The sequence below is a fragment of the Malus domestica genome, chromosome 16 (genome assembly GCF_042453785.1).
Source record: "Malus domestica chromosome 16, GDT2T_hap1".
Taxonomy (NCBI): Eukaryota; Viridiplantae; Streptophyta; class Magnoliopsida; order Rosales; family Rosaceae; genus Malus; species Malus domestica.
Window position 1 is genome coordinate 18101222 of NC_091676.1, and position 14688 is coordinate 18115909.

Genomic DNA, 14688 nt, shown 5'->3' on the forward strand with positions numbered 1-14688 from the left:
CAAAAGAAGCTGTTAATTATAGGGTAACTAGGTCATTCAAATGCTATATATATTGAACGGCAACTTAGATGTAAAAGGATGGAATGGGTTGGTTAAAGGAAAGAGTTGAAAGACAGAAAAGTTATATAGGGAAAATGTTTAATACTACTTTTTTTTGTTTTTCAGAAGTTTGTAAGCCAGTTTGCTTGTTTTGATCTTCTTATAACAATTTTTCTCTAATCCTAGAAACAACTAATTAAGTTTCTGAAATCGGCCTCGTTTCTTTTCCCTCTAATCGTAGACAGTTTTGAAACCTGCTAAAAATCTTGCGAGTAAAATGTGTATTTAGTCATCTGCGCCGAAGCAGTCCTTATGGGACTACTCAAATATCAAAATCAGAGGACCAAATTCATTACGGAAATGGTTGGGCTTGCAAGCCCAATCATGTGCACCTATGTTCAGTGGGGATCTTCTATACTGATTACTGAGAGGTGTTAAGCATGTAGGGTCACCGTTCGACAAAATCATACGTCTAAAACTCAAAAACTTAGACACGGTATAAGAAGGTCGAAATATCATTGGACCACAATACAAAATCGCTATTTTAAGAAGTATTATACTAGCACGGTTTGGATCTGATTAATGGCACTAGTGAATTACACGATGGTGGTAAAAAATGCTCAAAAGTCTCTGTGAGTCATCCTGCCGTTGAAAAAATGGATTGCCGTGACAAAAGCACTAGTGAATCCATTTTTTTAAAATAAATAAATAAAATAAAATAAACTTGGAGTACATAGTTGTAAAAATATAGTTCATTGAATTAATAATTCACAATGAGTACAAAATATATAGGGCTTGACATAATCCATATGTGGAAGGAATCTTACAATAAATACAATAGTAAAATTGCACTCCTAAATCACGAAGAAGGTTCCGATTATTGATTCTATTCTAGCACTAGTTAGTATCCTCAAACTCTGTATGTTTCTCTTGATCAATGAATATCGTACTGTTTCATAAAACACTAGTCTGTATTTAAATATTATCCAATAACAAATATCTCATTCCACTACTTCTCTAATTACTATTTAATCTACACTATATATTAATACAATCCTCTTTGTCAACTAAAAGAGAGTGAAAAGACTATTTAGTCTTCTATCACAACAAAAAAGTAAGGGCAGCAACGTAGTTTCACAAAACAAAATTTTGCTACAAGTGATTTTAACATCTCTAATTTTAAAAAATTTTAAAAAATATCTCTCCTTCTCTCCCCACTCCCACGTTCTCTCTCTCTTCCTCCCTGATAAACTATAAGTCTCCAATCCATATCCTCAATGTTGTTTGTTGTGACTCCTTCACTCAAGTTACCTCTGCTGAGAGTTATCTGATATGCTCTCTTGTATTATCTCCTATCTTTGGGATTTATAGAATTGTTATTTGTATCAAGCACTACTTGTAACTTATTGATGTAAATCATCTCTATAAATACAAACTTACTATCTCTCTCAGATTTAACTGAGTTTAGTATCAATAACTCTTTTAGCCTTTTACAATCTTATGCTTGATTTCTCTTTCATGGTATCTAAGAGCTAAGAAAGTCTCACGACAACAACAATTTTTTTTCGACATGGCCTCCTCAACCTCTTCCTCCTCAGACTCATCCTATTTTTGCCCTACCCACTTCCGCTCTTCCTAATGTCTCCAATTTTTTGACGATCAAACTTGATCGTACAAATTATCCCCTTTGGCAGGCATAAATTCTACCCCTGCTTCGTAGTAAGAACCTAGTTCCATTTGTTGATGGCACTAGTCAATGTCGTTTGACGTTTCTCAAAGATACCTCAGGAAATCTCACTAATGATGTGAACCCAGCCTTTAAAGTTTGGATGCAGCAGGATGCCATGATTCTTTCATGGATCAACAGTTCTGTTCACCCCACAGTTTTGGCCTCTTTTATTGGCAAAACTAGTTCTCACTCCGCTTGGACTTCTCTTTGCGAGCGTTATGCTTTGACGTCCACTGGTTGTCATTTGCTCTCCGGAGTGACCTAATAAACACTCATCATGGTGATTCATCCATTGCTTATTTTTTTGGATCGAGTAAACTCTCTCGCTAACACCCTTTCCCTCTCGGGGTCTCCTGTTTCATACTTGGATTTAGTGGCTATCGTTCTCAATAACGCTGGTCCTGTGTATGAAAGCATAGTGTCGTTTGCTCAAGCTCGAGAAGATGCCATCTCCTATGGTGCTTTGGAAGCCTTGCTTCTCAGTACAGAACGTCAACAGAAAATGAGTCATGTCTTCCACGTTGATGCTGCTTCTACTGCCTTCATTACTGGACATGAAGGGTGTGGTTTTCAGGTCGGGGCTAGTCGTGGCCTTCAGCCTACTGGACATGGTTTTCAGGCTGCCGCTAGTCATGGTGGCCATGGTGGTCGTGGCATGTTTCGCCAACTAGAAGCTTGTGCTCCTAACAATGGCATCCTTGGTGCGGCTCCTCAGCAAAGGAATGCCTTTAATCCAAATAGACGTGTTCAGTGCCAAATCTGCCACAAGCCTAGTCATTCTGCTATTAATTGCTACAATCGTATGAACATGGCATACGAATGACGTGTTCCCGCTCCCAAACTTCAAGCTTTTACCACTGCTGCTCATGCCCATGACCCTCCACCCGTGGCTGCTCCCCAAGTTCAAAATTGGCTCTTTGACTCCGGAGCTAATGCCCATATTACAAATGACATGGCACATGTAGTTGAACCTCGAGATTACAATGGCTCTAATCATCTGAATGGTGTAGTTGGAGGCACGGGTTTGCTCATTTCTAAAATTGGTCACTCCAGTATTTGCACTCCCACAAATACCTTTAATTTTTCCAATACTTTATACTGTCCCAATGCCTCAACCAATGTCATTTCTATAAATCATTTTATCATTGACAACAACTGTTTAGTAACCTTATATCTCACCATAGGGAAGATCCTTTTGCAAGGCCAGAGTAAGAATAGGTTCTATCTTTTTCCAGTATTTCATCCAAACAACATCATGGCGTTTTTGCATTTTTTGGTGGTCGCGTGTCGGATACAGTGTAGCATTCTAGACTGGGCTATCCATCTAATTCTATTTTAAAGTTTTTAGTTGCTAAGAATAAATTGCCTATTCATGGTCCTGTGACTTCTGCTCTATGTCATTCTTGTCCTCAAACTTCCATTTTCGCTTTCTAGTTCAATTTCAAAATTTCCTTTAGAATTACTTCATTATGATGTATGGACTTCCCCATCTTACTCGATTGATGGTTATAAATATTATGTGGTTTTTATTGATGATTATTCACGTTACTCTTGGATATATCCTCTAAAACTTAAATCTGACGTGTTTAATATTTTTGTTTCTTTTCATAAACTAGTTGAAAATATGTTTAGTAGGAAAATAAAATCGTTTCAAACTGATGGAGGTGGAGAATATATGAGTCACATTTTTAAAAATTATTTAACATCTAAAGGCATTCATCATCGCTTTACATGCCCTTATCACCCTGAACAAAACGGACTTGCAGAATGTAAACATCGTTGGTTGAAATTGGCCTTATTCTACTTGCTCATGCATTAATCCCAACCATGTTTTGGGTAAAGGCTTTTCACGCTGCCAATTATTTGATTAATTGCTTACCCACCAAAGTTTTGCACAATGAATCGCCTTTTCAAAAATTATTCTCTACTCCTCCACAATATGATTTTTTAAAGGTTTTTGGTTGTGCATGTTTTCCATATCTTCGCCCATATATTCAAAATAAACTTCAATTTCGGTCTAAAAAAGGTATTTTCCTAGGATATTCTTTAAATTAGCAAGGTTATCGTTGTTTTGATCCCTCCACGGGCAAAATTTTCATGTCTCGCCATGTTATTTTTTATGAAAAATGTTTTCCTTACAAGGATATGCTTCTTACTCAGACACAAACTTCCACATCCACAAACGTGTTACCTTTTGACACTATGCTACCACCTTATCCCATAACTCTACCCCACCTCCACCTCTACCTAGTCTCCCTATCTCGGTCACCAATACCCCAACTACTCAACCTCCAGCCACATCACCTCAATCCCTACCTACTATTCCTATCTCGGCTTTCCACACACCTAATACCACAGACTCTCCTATTCTTTATACGACCCATCCTTATCCTTCTCCTACGACTATTGGGACCTCAACTACCGTGCCTGTGATGACTATTCCTCCATCTCATCCCATGATTACAAGGGCCAAAGATGGCATTCGAAAACCAAATCCTCGATATGCCTTAATTCCTGACACAACTACTTTGGTTGAGCCTTCAAGTTTTACACAGGCTAATAAATGTCCACAGTAGCATGGGGCAGTGGTTGAGAAGTTCACGGTATTACAATGAATTGGTACCTGGACACTTGTGCCATTTCAACCACATCTTAATGTTCTTCCAAATAAATGGGTCTATAGGATCAAACTCAACTCTGATGGGTCCATTGAACGGTTCAAAGTCCGTCTTGTTGCTAACAACTTCCACCAACAGGAGGGCATCGACTATGCAGAAACGTTCAGTCTCGTGGTTATGCACGCCATCATCAAATTAATTCTCTATGTTTCTTTTCACTATAATTTGTCCATTTGCCAGTTGAACGTACATAATGCGTTCTTACATGGTTCTCTCTTTGAAGATGTTTATATGCGCTAACCCTAGGGCTTTGTTTATCCGCAATTGCCTACTCATGTTTGCAAACGACAATGTTCTCTTATGGTCTCAAACATGCTCCACGAGCATGGTTTCATTGTTTTTCCAATTATCTCGAGGAACTCGGGTTTGTTGCCTCTCAAGCTAACTCATCTTTATTGACCTACTTTGATGGCACCACAATTATTTATCTGTTGATTTACATTATGACATTTTAGTTACTGGCAATAGCAGTTCACAGATTACAAAACAAATTGCTCAGCTTCATTTAATATTTTCCATGAAAGATCTTGGGCCCCTCCATTATTTTCTGGGTATGAAGGTTACTCGCACAGTTTCTGGCTTTCATTTAGCTTAGGCTAAATACATCAAGGACCTTCTCACATGCACAAACATGGCAGATAGGGGTGGGTTGGAAAAACTGAAAACCAAAAAAAAATCGGGCAAAAAATCGAACCGAGACAAAAAAAAACCGAACCGAACCAAATCTAATTGGTTCAATTTCAGTTTTTTAGGTTCGGAAACCAAATCAAACCAATATATGAAAATCATATATAAATCCTCAAAACCTAGTGGTGTGAGGATTCGAACCCCTTCCCTTCAGGTTGGGGATAGTTGCTTTAAGCAAACTTGACTGCTAGTTTTGTTTGCTATAATTGTACAAATATGTTACTTATACGGATTCTAAAATTTAATGCTTTATAAAAAAAAAAATTAAGTTTACAAACCCTACCCTAGCCGTCACTCGACTCACTCCCATTCTCAAACTCTCTATCTGTTCCCTCATCTGCCTTCTTCCTCAGTCTCTCTCTCTCCCCTTCCCATCTTCCTCCAAATCACTCTCTCTCCAGTCTTCTTATGTCCTTCTCACGGATTCCTTCTTCCAAACCATCATTTTCCCTCGTCCCTTTCGAATCGGAACCCCCTTCAAATTAGAAGTTTCTAACTGGATTTTCCGATCTCTCACAGGTAATTTTCAAATCAAAACAAATATGATTTGTATTGTGGTTTTTCTGAATTAAAATGGGTTTTTCTTTTAATTATTTTGTTGGGTTTTTGCATATTGTTCATATTTTGGGGTTTTCCATATTGTCTATTCATTTTCTCCATTAATTTCTAGTAACCCAACAAATCATTGGTGTTAGGATAAATAAATTATGCAATTTATTTTGACATGAAAGCAAAAAATTAATAAACCAGTGTAGTAATCCTACAAATTTTATGGAAAGGTGATATATTTATGTTTACTTTCATGTGTTTAAACATCCATTTCAAAAGACAGTTGATGGATCTCGTTTTAATTTACAAGCACACCTCTTCCATTGTTGTGGGAAACCATGGAATTCAAGTGGTTGTTGCTGGGCATCATTTCTGAAATGCAAGTGGGAACTGTGGGATAGCACCTCGTTCACATAAATAATTATAGATCCTCGTTGCAAATTTTTCTACAACTAGAATGTAAGATCCCACATCGCCCATGGATGAGGATCCTATAAGCCTTATATGTATATTCCTATCTCTACCTAGCACGAGGCCTTTTGGGAGCTCATTGGCTTCGGGTTCCATCGGAACTCCAAAGTTAAGCGAATTCGTGTGAGAGCAATCCCATGATGGGTGACCCACTAGGAAGTTCTTGTATAAGTTCCTAGAAACAAAACCATGAGGATGTGGTCGGGGCCCAAAGCGGACAATATCGTGCTACAGTGGAGTCGAGCCCGGGATGTGGTGGGGGCCCGGGCCGGGATGTGACAATTTGGTATCAAAGCCACTCCTTGGCCTAAAGTGTGCCGACGAGGACTTTAGGCCCCTAATGGGGGTAGATTGTAAGATCCTATATTGTCCAGGGGTGAGGATCATGTAAGCCTTATATATATTTTTCCATCTCTACCTAGCACGAGGCCTTTTAGGAGCTTATTGGCATTGGTTTCCATCGGAACTTCGAAGTTAAACAAGTTCGTGCGAGAGCAATCCCATGATGGGTGACCTACTGGGAAGTTCTCGTGTGAGTTCCCAGAAACAACACTGTGAGGGCGTGGTCGGGGCCCAAAGCGAACAATATCGTTCTACGGTGGAGTCGAGCCAGGGATTGGTGGAGGCCCAGGTCGAGATGTGACATAAAAGATTCACTAACCCTTATCATTTGTGACGTTTTGAACTGAATCAACAACAATGTTTTATTAGGAATTTTTTTGCTATTGAAAGGAAAGAAAAAATAAATAAAAAACAAAACCGAACCGAAAAAAATTGAAAAAAAATAGAATCAAACTCAACCGAATCGAAATTTCGATTCGGTTTCGGTTTTGGCAGAAAACCTAACCATTTCGAACTGAACCCAGCCCTAATGGCAGATTGTAAACTTATTCACACACCATCTTCTCCTAGCCGTCACCTTTTCTTGCACGACGAGGAACCTCTTTCTGATGTCACACAGTTTCACAGTGTTGTAAGTGCTCTTCAATATCTCTTCACTTGTCCTGACATTGCTTTCTCCGTCAACCAGGTTTGCCAGTTTATGCATTCTCCCATAACAGTACACTTGGCTGCTGTCAAATGCATTTTGCGTTACCTTAAGGGCATTCATGATCATGGCCTGCTCTATCGTCCGAGTTCTCTTTCTATTACTGCTTATGCCAACGCCGATTATGTCGGTGATCCTAATGATCGTCAATCCATAAGAGGCTACTATATTTTTCTCAGTTCTAATTTGATTTCCTAGAGCTCGAAGAAGTAACACGGCGTTTCTCGCTTAAGAACTGAAGCCAAGTATCGTTAACTAGCATATACTGCCGCTACTTTGTCATGGTTTCAAAACTTATTTCATGATCTTCATCTTTATCTTACACCACCTCAATTATGGTGTGATAATATAGGTGCTCTTGTCATGGCTTCCAATCCTGTCTATCAAGCACGAATGCGACTTGTCGAAGTTGATTATCATTATGTTCGTGAAAAGGTTACTCGAAAGGAAATTGTTGTGGGCTATGTTGCTTTTCCAGATCAGGTGGCTGACTTTCTCACAAGGGGTTTGTCTTCCACTCGGTTTCGTTTCCTTCTTTCCAAGCTTCCCGTTCTTTGTCGTCCGTTCAGCTTGCGAGGGCGTGATAAACTATAAGTCTCAAATCCATATCCTTAACATTGTTTGCTATGACTCCTTCACTCAAGTTACCTCTACTGAGAGTTATTTGATATACTCTCTTGTATTATCTCCTATCTTTGGGATTTATAGAATTGTTATTTGTATCAAACACTATTTGTAACTTATTGATGTAAATCATCTCTATAAATACAAATTTACTATCTCTCTCAGATTTAACTGAGTTGAGCATCAATAACTCTTTTAGCCCTTTACAATCTTATGCTTGATTATTTCTCTTTCACTCTCTCCTTCAATTTTAAAAACAAAAATAAAAAAATTTCACACCCACACACAAGTGTGTGAGCATATACTAGTTCTAATTAAGATTTGGGGGGACTACTCTAACAAAGGTCTTTGTCAATCCCGTATATAATACACACAACGACGCGAACAACAAAAATTGATACCATAACATGTCATATTAGCATTTGGACAATAATATAGCAACGATCTATCAATGCCACAACTAATCAATTCTTTAACAGTAAACACTAACCTACCTCTTCGTCTGTTTTTCCTCTGTTAAAACTGGTTGCGTGTCCTTCTCTAAGGGAAAGGATCCTCTCCAAATCCTGAAGTTTGGCTGCAAGCCTTGCCTCCAACACAACAGCGAAGCCATTGCAGCTTCATCTTCTTCCTCGAACAGGTCCGCAAAGCCACAATCTCAACTTGCCTCCACCTCCGCACCCTCTCAACCCCTCCCGCCGTCAACACCATCGCCGGGGATTCGATGCAAATGATGCGGTGGCCATTGCTGCCATCACAGCTTCTTCCTATTCCGATGGCGCCAAAACATTTTCTTGACCGTTCAATTTTCTTTTGAACAGTTAAGATTGAAGAATCCTCGGGATCCGGAGAAGATCCTATTCCCTTCCCTACTCTTGTCCTCCATTTTTTCTGGTGCGAAGAAAAGAATGTTGTGTCCAAATACAATTATAAAAGAAATAATAATTCTCTTTGATAAGAAAAAAAATTCATTTCTCTTTAGAAACAAATTATAATTTAGAAAAAAAAAAAAAAAAGCAATTTCAAGGAAAGCAAATTCTTATAGAAAAGTTTAGTGTAATATTTCATAAGGATCTTTGTTTGCATGTAAATTTCAAGTGCTTCTAACAATTACTTGTGTGAAATTGTTTCTGTAAGAGCTAAAATCACTTTTTGACAACTAAAAAGAATTCTGATGCACAATTCTCTATCCTCATTCATGATAGTGATGGAGAACGATGACAATGAAAATTTAGCAGTAATAAAAGAAAAGACCGAAAATGAAAATTAGAAGTCATAAAAGAAAATTAGTACAACGCTTATGAGCAAGAATATTTTCTTACAGAACGAGTCAAACAACAAAATTGGTTTTTACAACACTCCTAAACCACGCCCTAGATCTTCAACGAGCAAATTAAATTTCACTACAAATGGCTAATGTGCCTGCATATATAAGTGGAGCCCAAATAAATGGGTTTAGGCCTACCGGGCATTGTTTCCTTCTTTTTGTGAATACAAAGAATAATACTTGGGTATTGATAATATACTGAATTTGTGCTGTAATCAAAAGATGTTATGTGTGTTTTTTTACGGTCGAAATATTATGTGTGTTTAGAAGTTCAAGAAAAACTAAATATATAAATTACTATTGTAAACAATAAATTTAAAATATTATTCAACCAAATTACTAAATCAGTATTATCGCCAATTTCGCAATCTTCAACCAACTCTATTTTGGTCAAAAGAGCTTATTCTTCCCCGATTCCTGTTTTAGAGCTGAATCAAAATATAATTGCTCGCTCGAAGCGGAATTCAGGATATTTTTATCCAGGAACCTAAGCACGAATGTGCGCTGAGAAGTATCACACTCAAAAAAAAACTTTTTTTTTTAACAAATGATATTATTCACCCTAAAGGGGGAGCTGGTGGGCTTAGCCTCACAATAGGCTAGCAATAATATGGTTCAAATTTATCTTTGACAAGAATCGAACCTAAGATCTCTCACTCACAAGCACTGTTCTAAAAAGTTGTTCATAGATTCATTCTTTATCATATTTTCATGTAAAGAATTGATTATAAAAGAGCCTTATTACTTCATTTCCTTAATTTCAGCCAATCTGCACACTTAGAACGTTTTTGGTGATAATTCGACTTTCCGGAGGAGTTTATGTGCAAGGCCAATTGGAGAAGGAAGCTAAGAGGCTGAATCTTGTTGTTTCCGAATTTCATAATTTTCCATGGCGCCATATTTATTCCAGTTTTACAAATCAATCCCGCAGAAGTTGTTTTCCCGTCAGAACTGAGCAGATATAGGAGAATGATGATTTCAAGGCTTTCCCGATTTTTAATAGTAGCGTGCGATATATTCTTGGAAAGATAAGAGATAAAGCTACGTTTCTCATATTTTTACACAATTTTCTAGAAGATAAATCAACTCCAATTTGGCATGCAAGACAGGTGACGTATTCCCAAGTCAAGAAGGATTCTTTCCTAATTTGCGTTATTAATTGTTTAGGAGTTTGTTTTATTTTAGGAGAGTTTCTTGCAGACCTTTTAGGGTTTTTCTAGTATACATAAGGTGTCCTAAGCTCTCTCTAGAGCATCCTCTCGACATCACCCCACACCATACTACCATTCACCATCGCCGCAATTTGTGAAGAAGAGCTTAGGGATGTGATTTGCCATGGACTCCGGGTTCTATCTTTCTTTTATTTTTATTTCTATGTGTGACTAAGTTATTTTCTAAGGTTTATGATGAGGCCATGACATGAATATTTGCGAAGTACTTTGTTAATTATTATCCGATCATATGTTATGTTATATTCTTAATCTTTGTGTGTAATTTATTCTAGATTCGGATTCCTAATGACTGATCACCTTTAGGAATTTTGCATCTAGATATTTAGATAAATCTATGAGGATGACCAATCAATTAGGTTTATTGGTATTAAGATTAAGAAGATTAGACAAGCTAGTGAGGATGACCAATATCAAGGTAGTCCTACTTGGTTGACATGATTCTTCTACGCTTAATGGGTTTTTATGTGTTTGATTGTATGCCTAACCAATAGGATAAAACTATCATATAGAGATACAAGAATTGATGCCTATCCACAGATTAATTCATACCTTAGAAAGAACAACCTTTAACATTGGCATGGTAATTGGATAGTAGTTTGCTCTTGGAAAAGTAAATAAGATTGTTATTGGTGAATTCATGACCTTAGGTTTTCTTGTGTCGTGTGTGTTTATTTAAATCAACTGTCTTCACCTTTTTTTTTCTTGTTAATTTTAGTCTTAACCAATTACTCGATTATTCAATTCAATCTATCCTTTGTTTGTTTAATTAAGTCTAGTGTGATTAATTGGTTAAATTAGTGTTAAAGCAATCCCTGTGGGATCGACCTCGTAATTGCATATATTACTATAATTAATTCGTGCGCTTCCGAGTTTAATTTAGTTCAAACTAATCTATTATTTAGGTTAGTTTAAATATCCATCAAGTTTTTAGCGCCGTTGCCGAGGATTGCCCCTAATCCCAATTCAACTTGTTAATTGCGCTTTAATTAATTTTGTTTTTCATTCTCTATTTTTATTTTTGTAGTTATTGTTTTTTTTTTCCAAAGAGAAGAATATTATTAAAGACGAATGGAAATGTTCACATCAAAAGCCAGAGCATTAAACAACCATTCTGGTTCGAGAAAATCCCACATATGATAACCCCTCAGCCGCGTGGCATGACTTGCCACCAAATGCACAACCCCATTACAGGATCGAGGAGTAAAAAGAAACTTAACTGAACTCAATTGTTGCTTGAGATGATGAATATCCCAAATGACAGCCTCCATAGATGCCTCTGGTTGTGATACACTTGTTAACTTGTCCACCAAAACCTTAGAATCTGTCTCAAGTTGAACTAAGCCATAGTCTTTTTCCACACATGCCGACAAACCTGCACACTGCCTCTGCTTCCACCATCAAACTCGACTCACAAAACACTTTCCCCACTCCACCAGCTCCTTTAAAAATCCCGGCAAAATCTCTAGCAACCCACCCATACCCTCTCCTTCCCGTTTGCTTGCACCAAGAATCATCACAATTCACTTTAATTGTCTGAAAATAAGGCTTCACCCATGCCACCTGAGTCTCCTCACCCCCAACCTGACGTGAACGACTTGCAAGCCGTATGTGCTCTCGGTCTAACCCTTCAAGCTCTTCCTAATGTTGCTGCAATAATTCCAAAGCAACATTTGGCTCCACCATAGTAATCTCAAAAATCATTGGTTTCTACACTTCCATATCCTCCACAACCCATATACAACCCAACGCATGAGCTGGATCCCCTCCACTTCCTCACCACATTTCCTGCACAACCACTTCTAACATTCTAGGAAATTGTCCCCTTCTACCGATACCATATCCAACTGTAAAGGAGAACCAAACCAAAAGACCCGAGCATACGGGTATTTAAAAAAAAGATGTACCTGTGTTTCTCCCTTGTTCCCACAGATTGGACAATTTGTCTCTAAACGAACTTCACGTCGAAGCAAATTCATTCGAATAGCAAGTATATTTTTACAACTCTTCCAAATAAAATGCCTAGGCTTTGGACGAACCTGCAACTTCCATAAATCCGTCCAAACATGATCCCTAATATGCTCCCCACCTGACTGTCCCATACCCTTCCGGCCAATCTCTCCATTCTGATTCATCTTTTGAGCAATCCTATAACCTGATTTAACAGAGTAAAGTCCATTTGGTGTGTAGTGCCAAATGTGTCGATCCGGACACCCAAACTTGCTAAGAGGCATACTTAAGATAACACAGGCCCCTTCTTCATTAAAACACCTATCAATTATATCCTTTTTCCATAAACCACCAACGCCCACCAACTTCCTAACCATTTGTGGCATATCCACAGATCGAGAAATGGGAAGGAAGGTATGTGGGGTTGGCATCTATGGGTCTGTAGCAATCCGTATACTCCCACCATTTCCAACCCACCATCGGAACCCTTCTTTCAATATTTTCCGACCCTGTAAGATCCCTTTCCACCCCCACGACGTGCCTCTTCCCATAGGTGCCTCCAAAAAAGAGGAGGAATGAAAATATTTCACCCAGAGAACTTTAGGAAGGACATAATCTGGATTACAAATAATACGCCACCCAACCTTTGCTAACATGGCTAAGTTAAATGAGATAATTTCCTTAAAACTTAGCCCTTCATGCCACCCAATGAATCCCCTTTTGTGTTTTCTGATCCCGCCACCAGAAATGAGCAATGACTTGTTCAATTTCCCTTGCCAATTGAACAGGAAGTTGAAAACAAGACATGGTATAATCAGATAAGGCAGTAGCAACACTTTTAAGAAGCACCTCTTTCCCCACCACCAACAAGAATTGTTCCGCCCATTCATTAATTCTCTCCTCCAACTTATTCCGAATATCTTCGAACACCTTCTTCTTTGACACCCTAAAGTTTGCCTGAATACCTAGATACTTTCCGAAACTCTCCTGGTAAGTAATCCCCAACACCTCAGATAACCGGACTCTCAAAGCTAACGGGCAAGTAGAACTAAAAAATGCCGAACTCTTATCAAGATTAATGAACTACCCCAACCCTTCGACATATTTTTGGAGTATTCCATTAATATGTATTGCCTCCAATTTCGTAGCTTGGCAAAATAACACCGAATCATCCGTAAAAAACACATGAAATAGGGGTTCGGCCAAGTGATTAACCATCATCCCCCGAATATTCCCAACCCTCTCCTTATTTTGAATTAACACCGATATGCCTTCGACACAGATTAAAAATAGAAAGGGAGATAAGGGATCTTCCTGACGGAGCCCCCGACATAGTACTATATGACCCATGGCCTCCCCATTAATAATGACACTGTATGAGACGGTTTGCACACTCTCCATAATCTATTGACAGAAAACATCATCAAATCCCAATTTATGCAACATGGCATTCAGAAAAGGCCATTCAACACTATCATAAGCTTTTGCCATATCTAGCTTAAGTGTCATAAAAGTGATACCTTCCTCATTCCCTTGCTTCATGGAATGCAACAATTCATGAACCACCAATATATTATCTGATATTTGTCTTCCCGCTACGAATGCGGACTGGTTCTGGCTAATTACTTTAGGAGCAATTTCCTTCAATCTATTTGTCAGAACTTTAGAAGTAATCTTATACACCGCATTACACAAAGAAATCGACCGAAATTAGGCCATTTTACATGGACTATCCACTTTCGGAATAAGTACAATATTAGTATGGTTTACCTCCTTTGACATTCATCGAGTCTGGAAAAAGGTTTTAACCATGCCAATAACTCCACCGCCCATCGTTTCCCAATGGTGTTGAAAGAAACCAGCATTAAACTCATCTGGTCTAGGAGATTCAGCAGGGTACATTTGGTAGATAGCCAATCTCCATATCAGACACTGGATCACACAAAAAATTATTACCTAAACTCCCTACCTTATTCGGCACACATAAGATAATCTCATTAAAGTTAGAGACCCTAGCCTAAGAGAATAGAGAGTGGAAGTACTGCACTGCAACCTCGTGAATACAGTACCTATCCGTGGACCAAGATCCATCCTCCTCCTCCAACCCCTGAATTGCATTCCGCCTTCTCCGTTTCACAGTCTGAGCATGAAAGAATTTTGTATTCTTATCCCCCTCCTTCAACCATTGCACCCGAGATTTCGTCCGCCAATAAATTTCTTCATTTTAATTGCCTATGTAAGTTTTGCTTCCATCTCTCGAACTCGATTCCTATAAAAAATCAGTTATTGATATTCGTTCTGAATGGCATCCTTCAATTGGAAAATTTCATTTTGCTCGTTCCTTCCAGCCCTTTTTC

At 38.3% G+C, this 14688-nt stretch overlaps 2 protein-coding genes across 2 annotated transcripts; one reads left to right on the top strand and one right to left on the bottom strand.

Moving 5' to 3' along the window:
* The first annotated feature begins 2045 nt into the window (after positions 1-2045).
* On the top strand, positions 2046-2591 carry LOC139193031 (uncharacterized). The gene has a single exon (XM_070815989.1). The coding sequence runs from the start codon at positions 2046-2048 to the stop codon at positions 2589-2591; it is 546 nt and encodes a 181-aa protein (XP_070672090.1).
* A 10436-nt stretch (positions 2592-13027) lies between these two features.
* Positions 13028-14233, bottom strand: LOC139193032 (uncharacterized). The gene is made up of 3 exons (XM_070815990.1): positions 14141-14233; positions 13670-13735; positions 13028-13318 (listed from the first exon to the last, which is right to left on the bottom strand). Exons 1-3 carry the CDS (start codon positions 14231-14233, stop codon positions 13028-13030), a joined length of 450 nt encoding a protein of 149 aa, XP_070672091.1.
* Positions 14234-14688: the final 455 nt, after the last annotated feature.